General features: G+C 38.2%; 1 protein-coding gene across 1 annotated transcript; it reads right to left on the bottom strand.

The window, feature by feature from the left end:
* Nucleotides 1–4,821: 4,821 nt before the first annotated feature.
* Nucleotides 4,822–7,036, bottom strand: LOC139189013 (uncharacterized). The gene is made up of 2 exons (XM_070807197.1): nt 6,914–7,036; nt 4,822–5,999 (listed from the first exon to the last, which is right to left on the bottom strand). The coding sequence occupies exon 2, from the start codon at nt 5,988–5,990 to the stop codon at nt 4,935–4,937; it is 1,056 nt and encodes a 351-aa protein (XP_070663298.1). The 5' UTR covers nt 5,991–5,999; nt 6,914–7,036; the 3' UTR covers nt 4,822–4,934.
* Between the last annotated feature and the right edge of the window lie 344 nt (nt 7,037–7,380).

The raw sequence follows: 7,380 nt of genomic DNA, 5'->3' as shown, positions 1-7,380 counted from the left end.
TAGGAATTGTTATTCGCAATCCAAAAATTTCATTTTACATTCTAAACTTTCTATAATTAGAAAGAAAAATACATTTGTCAAGAGTGTATAAAAATTTTGGAATGCTAACAACAGTTTTCAAAATCAGATAATAGCGTAATGAAATTAAACCGATCACAATCAATTCAAAGAGGTGTGTAGTAGTGATATCCAAAATATTCACAATAATAATTTAGTTTGCATGTTAGGTGAAGATGTTCAAGGTTTCATAGTTGGCCCATACCATTTAATATATGCTGAGGAAGCTGGCAATTTTGTTTTCCAAACATCATATCTCAACTGGCATTCTCTCTCTCTCTCTCTCTCTCTCTCTCTCTCTCTCTCTCAAGTGGTCGACAGACCCTAAATTTTGCACTTAATCCCATAAGTTCCCTTGATTATAAAATTACTGGATGAACAACTAGTTGTTGACATTAGTTTTGATCATTTATAATAAAAAAATTTGAATCAAGGTCAAAGTTTTTAATATTTCTAGATGATTATCCAGTCGGCCCCATTGAAACAACCGTTCCATCCAAAGAAAGTGTTACCCAAATCTCTATTACCCATAAATGTAAACTCTATTTTATGTACTTTCTACATACTATTTTAGTGGTTACTTTGCCCAATTCACGATGCTTTTTTTGGAAAGACAATTATAACAATAATCATCTCTCCGTTATAAATAGGCAAAATTTATAAAGAGATAACCTTTACTCGGTGAAGGAACGAAGCAGTTGCAGAGTAATATACCGACACAAGCTGTTGCAGAGGAAGTAATGTATATTATTGCTATTAGATATATTTCTCTTTTCTTTCTTCTTCTCATTCACTAATCTTTGCACAATTGAAGTGCTCTATTTATAGAGCTACTTCAATGGAAAATTACAAAACATTACTATTTAGCTTATGAGTATATAGTATACACATGTGATACTTTACTATACACATTACTATACACATGTGGGCAAACATACCCATTATTTACAACACTCCCCCTTGGATGCCCACATATCAACATCAGTTGCCTCATTAAAACCTTGCTTGGAAAAACCCTGTGGGAAAAAACCATAGCGAAGGAAAAAGAGTACAACTATACCTGGATGGTGTTGAGCATGCTTAGGTTGCCTCGTTAAAACCTTGATAGGAAAAACCCAGTGGGAAAAATCCTAAGCGAAGGAAAAAGAGTACAACATCATGTATCATGGATGCTCCCCCTGAATTGTATCTCCCCCTGATTCCGCATTCTTCAAATCTGTAAGCCGACGTAATCCGATTCCCTGTACCAACTTCTGAAATGTGCACTTTGGTAGAGATTTGGTGAACAAGTCTGCTAAATTTTCATTAGAACGGATTTGTCTGACTTCAATAACTTTAGCCTTCTGAAGCTCATGTGCGCTGAAAAATCTTGGAGATATGTGTTTAGTCTTATCACCTTTGATAAATCCTTCCTTCATCTGGGCGACACAGGCTGCATTATCTTCATGGATGACAGTTGGAGTGTCTGTCTTTGAAGGTAGACCACATGAATTCCGGATGTGATGGATCATTAATCTTAACCAAGAACATTCACGACTTGCTTCATGTAAAGCAATTATTTCCGAATGATTGGAAGATGTTGCAACTAGCGTTTGCTTTGTTGATCGCCATGAAATTGCAGTATCTCCATTAGTGAACACATATCCATTTTGTGAGCGGGCTTTATGCGGATCGGAGAGAAAACCAGCATCTGCGTATCCAACAAGGATTTGTTCATTTGTGGGCTTGTCTGAGTAGAAGAGACCCATATCTGTTGTCCCACGAAGGTATCGTAGAACATCTTTGACTCCTTTCCAATGACGAATTGTTGGAGCAGAGCTATACCTGGCTAACAAGTTAACTGAAAAAGCTATATCTGGTCTAGTACATTGTGCTAAATACAATAAAGCACCTATTGCGCTCAAATATGGTACTTCTGGACCAAGGACCAGTTCATCATCTTCTTTTGGACGAAATGGATCTTTCTTAATGTCCAAAGAACGAACGACCATTGGGGTGCTAAGTGGATAAGCCTTGTCCATGCCAAATCGCTTCAGTATTTTTTCAATGTAAGCTGATTGATGGACCAAAATTCCACTAACACAATGCTCGATCTGCAGGCCTAGACAATATTTGGTTTTCCCAAGGTCTTTCATTTCAAATTCGCTTTTCAGATATTCAGCAGTTTTGTTGAGCTCTTCAGGGGTTCCAACTAGGTTCATATCATCGACATATACTGCCACTATAGCAAATCCAGTATTTGATTTCTTAATGAACACACAAGGGCAGATGACATTGTTGGCATATCCTTCTTTAATCAAATACTCACTGAGACGATTATACCACATTCGCCCAGATTGTTTTAGCCCATATAGTGATCGCCTTAATTTGATTGAGAACATACCCCGTGGTTTGTTAGTTGCTTCAGGCAACTTAAGTCCTTCTGGGACTTTCATATATATGTTAGTATCTAATTCTCCATATAGATACGCGGTGATGACATCCATAAGTCGCATGTCAAGTTTTTCTGAAATCACCAAACTTATTAAGTAACGGAACGTAATTGTGTCCATTACAGGAGAGTATGTTTCTTCATAATCAACTCCAGGTCTTTGTGAAAAACCTTGTGCAACGAGTCGTGCTTTATATCTTGCAATCTCGTTTTTCTCGTTGCGTTTCCTTGTGAACACCCATTTGTAACCTACGGGGTTTACATCAGTTGGGGTTTGGACTACTGGTCCAAAAACACTTCGCCTTTCCAAGGAATTTAATTCTGCCTGGATTGCATGTTTCCACTTAGGCCAATCTTGTCTCTGTTTGCATTCATCAACAGAGCGGGGCTCAATATCATCACTTAATATAATTTCAGTGGCTATTGCAAATGCAAACATGTCATCGATGATTATTTCATTTCGATCCCACAATTCATTAGTACATGTATAATTTATGGATATTTCTTTGCTTTCATGTACTTCTGTCTCTTCAGGGACATGTGTCTCATCAATGACATTTTCTTTTTCTGGAAGTACAGAGTCACGAATTGTGGATTTATCATTCAATTCCTTTTCTTGAATGATATCATTTGGGTTCAATTGGGCCCTCATCTTTCTCTTTCGAGGGGCTGAATCTTTTGAACCTGGGGGTCTACCACGCTTCAGGCGTGCACTGGATGAATCATTCGCTGCCACCTTATTTTGTCCAACAGGGACATCAATTCTTGCAGGTGCGTTTGCAGCCGGTATATATGACTGTGTCACTTTCGAAGCATCATTAAATGCATCTGGCATTTGATTAGCAATACCTTGAAGATGAACGATCCTTTTCACTTCATTTTCACAGTGAGTGCTTCTTGGATCAAAATGAGATAAGGTGGGAACAACCCATGTTAGCTCTTGTCGTTCTTCTGGAACGGTCTTTTCTCCCCCTAACGACGGGAAAACTATCTCATCAAAATGACAATCAGCAAAACGAGCTGTAAACACATCACCAGTCAAAGGTTCCAAATATCTAATGATAGATGGTGAATCAAAACCCACATAAATTCCCAATCTGCGCTGAGGTCCCATTTTAGTTCGTTGTGGTGGTGCAATAGGCACATAAACAGCACAACCAAAAACTCGTAAATGTGAAATATTTGGCTGATGTCCAAACACGAGTTGTATTGATGAGTATTGGTGGTTGGCTATGGGTCTCAATCTAACCAATGATGCAGCATGTAATATGGCATGTCCCCATGTAGAAACTGGCAATTTTGTTTTCATGAGCAGAGTGCGGGCTATTAATTGAAGCCGCTTGATAAATGCCTCTGCTAAACCATTTTGAGTATGGACATGAGGAACAGGGTGTTCAACATTAATGCCCAGTGCCATACAGTAATCATCAAAGGTTTGAGACGTAAATTCACCAGCGTTATCAAGTCGAATAGACTTAATGGGATGATCTGGGAACTGTGCTCGCAACTTAATTATCTGAGCAAGAAGTCTCGCAAAAGCTACATTTCGAGTAGACAATAGGCAAACATGTGACCATCGGGTAGATGCATCAACCAAAACCATAAAATATCGAAATGGTCCACAAGTTGGTTGAATAGGTCCACAAATATCCCCTTGAATTCTTTGCAAAAATGATGGGGATTCATCATCAACCTTTAGTTGTGATGGTCTAATTACCAACTTCCCTTGGGAACAAGCCTTGCAAGGATTATCATTCGAGACATTAATGTGTTTGCTCAGTAATGGATGTCCATTAGAGTTGGTAATGATTCTACGCATCATGGTAGATCCTGGATGACCTAGACGGTCATGCCAAAGCATATAAACCCTTGAATCAATGAACTTCTGGTTCATGACAGTATATGCCTCAACTGTCTTTATGTATGTACAATACAATCCACTCGATAAACCATGCAACTTCTCCAATATACGCTTCTGGGTATCATTGGAGGTAATGCATAAATATTCCACATTTTCTACACTTTTCGTTTCAAGGTGGTATCCATTTAAACGTATGTCTTTAAAACTCAACAAATTTCGAATGGACTGAGTAGCATATAATGCATTCTTTATAGACAATATTGTTCCATTTGGTAACATAATCTGGGCTTTTCCTGAGCCTTCAATTACATCTGATGGTCCTGATATTGTTGTTACCTTTACTTTTGCAAGTACCAAATTCGAGAAATACTTTCGGTCTCGAAGTATTGAATGCGTGGTTGCGCTATCTGCAAGACAAAAGTCTCCGCCATTGATCTTGTTTTGAGAATAACCATAATTTTTATCCATGATCTCTGAGTAAAGAAAAAGCAGTTTATTCATACTGGAATACTACTTTTATTGAATTGAAAATGCGAGCATTAAACCATAGGTACAAATAACATGAGTACATTAAACATAAATAATTCAATCGGACCCATAAACTTCATTCCCTCTTTCATTAATAAAGTCTGTAGCATCCAGGTGGGTTGTGTTTAACTGTCCTGATAAATTGGTCACTGGATCAGGGGTTTCCATTGGTTTAGCCTGGTCAAGGAAATTGATCTCGACACCCTTTTCCTTGAAGGAGGCTTGATATAGTTCCACCAGATGCTTTGGGGTGCGACAAGTACGCGCCCAATGTCCGTTGCCACCACACCTATGGCAACCTCCTTCATGACTTCTAGGAGTGTTCACATGAGCTTTTCCTTTCTGGCGATTGGTATTTTTAAAGCTCGGGCCTGGATTATACCTTGGAACCTGGTTGTGAAACTGGACACCATGGTTCTTGCTTTTCCCTTTCCACCGACCTTGCTTGTGGCCACGTCCTCGTTTGTAATTATTGCCACGAGAGGATATGGTATTCCTTTCAAGGGAAGCAACATTCACTTCTGGGAACGGTGCTGATCCAGTAGGTCGGGAATTATGGTTTTTCATGAGAAGCTCATTGTTCTGTTCAGCTACCAGGAGCACAGATATCAGCTGGTTGTATTCAGTGAAGCCTCGCGCTCTATACTGTTGTTGCAGTACCATGTTAGAGGCGTGGAATGTGCTAAAAGTCTTTTCCAATAACATCTCCTCAGTGATAGTATCCCCACAGAGTTTCATCTGAGAGGTAATTCTGAACAACGCCGAATTGTACTCAGCCACTGATTTGAAATCCTGGATCCTCAGGTGTGTCCAGTCATAGCGAGCTTTTGGAAGAATCACCGTTGTCTGGTGATTGTATCTGCTTCTCAAGGCATTCCAAAGGGCTAACGGATCTTCAACCGTTAAGTACTCGCTCTTTAGTGCCTTATCAAGATGACGACGAATAAAAATCATGGCCTTTGCCCGATCTTGAGAGGATGAGCTGCTTTCTTCCTTGATGGTATCTCCAAGATTTGCTGCTTCCAGATGGATCTTGGTATCCAATACCCATGTAAGGTAATTCTTTCCAGTAATGTCCAGGGCAGCAAAATCAAGCTTTGCCAAGTTTGCCATTTTCTTTTTCTGAAAGAAAAATGAGGTGTGTAAGAACTTGCAATAATATGTGTACTGGAGAAATATATTGTTAGAACTTCTGGTTCTTACAAATTTTTGATCTTCAGGCCAAAATGATAAGTACTCGAAACTTCAGGCTCGAGATTTACACAATTAATGAGAAGGGCAATTGTACCGCACCATTCTCATTGAAATAAGTATAGGATGGGTGATTATTCCGCACTACTTTAAACAACAGGAAAATTTAAATATGTAGAGCAAGGTGGACGATTATACCGCACCACCTAAAATTGCAATAAAATTTAAATATGCAAAGCAGGGTGGACGATTATACCGCACCACCTAAAATTGCGATAAAATTTAAATATGTAAAGCAGGGTGGGTGATTATTTCACACCACCTAAAATTGCGATAAAATTAAATATGCAAAGCAGGGTGGACGATTATACCGCACCACCTAAAATTGCGATAAAATTAAATATGTAAAGCAGGGTGGGTGATTATTTCACACCACCTAAAATTGCGATAAAATTAAATAACGGGAAAATTTAAATATGCAGGATAGAGCGGGCGATTATACCGCTCCACTTAAAATTTGCAGTAAAATTAGATCTGCAGTCCAAGATAGGCGATAGAACCGCACAATCTTGGATTGCATAAATAATCAGTGGGTTAGTAGTCAATATCTACACCAAACAAGAAATCAAAGATATAAGTGACTGTTAGTTGGAGAACTAGAAGTAAACATGGTGCAAACAGTTCTTCGCGAGGGTATACCCAGCAATTGAGGGAGAGGAAGAAGAAGAACAGTAAAAACCTTAGAGGAAACATTTTTTTTTTCTTTCGGTGAAAGGAAATGAGAAATTATTAGAGAGTCGTGCTGATAACGTGTTATAAATAGGCAAAATTTATAGAGAGATAACCTTTACTCGGTGAAGGAACGAAGCAGTTGCAGAGTAATATACCGACACAAGCTGTTGCAGAGGAAGTAATGTATATTATTGCTATTAGATATATTTCTCTTTTCTTTCTTCTTCTCATTCACTAATCTTTGCACAATTGAAGTGCTCTATTTATAGAGCTACTTCAATGGAAAATTACAAAACATTACTATTTAGCTTATGAGTATATAGTATACACATGTGATACTTTACTATACACATTACTATACACATGTGGGCAAACATACCCATTATTTACAACACTCTCGATAAATGTCAAGGAAATTCTCTTAAAATGTGATTTTATGGACTTTCTGTTATCTTACAGTTTAACGTTAATTCTCGTACTAATACAATAAAATATTGTGCCCAAAACATAGTGGCAGATGATCTGTAAAGGTTCAATTTTTGAAAAAAAACACTTTAGCATTTCTCCCATTTCAATCCAT

This window comes from Malus domestica, chromosome 10 (genome assembly GCF_042453785.1).
Source record: "Malus domestica chromosome 10, GDT2T_hap1".
Classification (NCBI taxonomy): domain Eukaryota; kingdom Viridiplantae; phylum Streptophyta; class Magnoliopsida; order Rosales; family Rosaceae; genus Malus; species Malus domestica.
This window is presented reverse-complemented; position numbering and strand designations above follow the sequence as displayed.

Coding starts and splice junctions, on each gene's coding strand:
- LOC139189013 (XM_070807197.1), bottom strand. CDS start 5,990: ATGGCAAACTTGGCAAAGCTTGATTTTGCTGCCCTGGACATTACTGGA.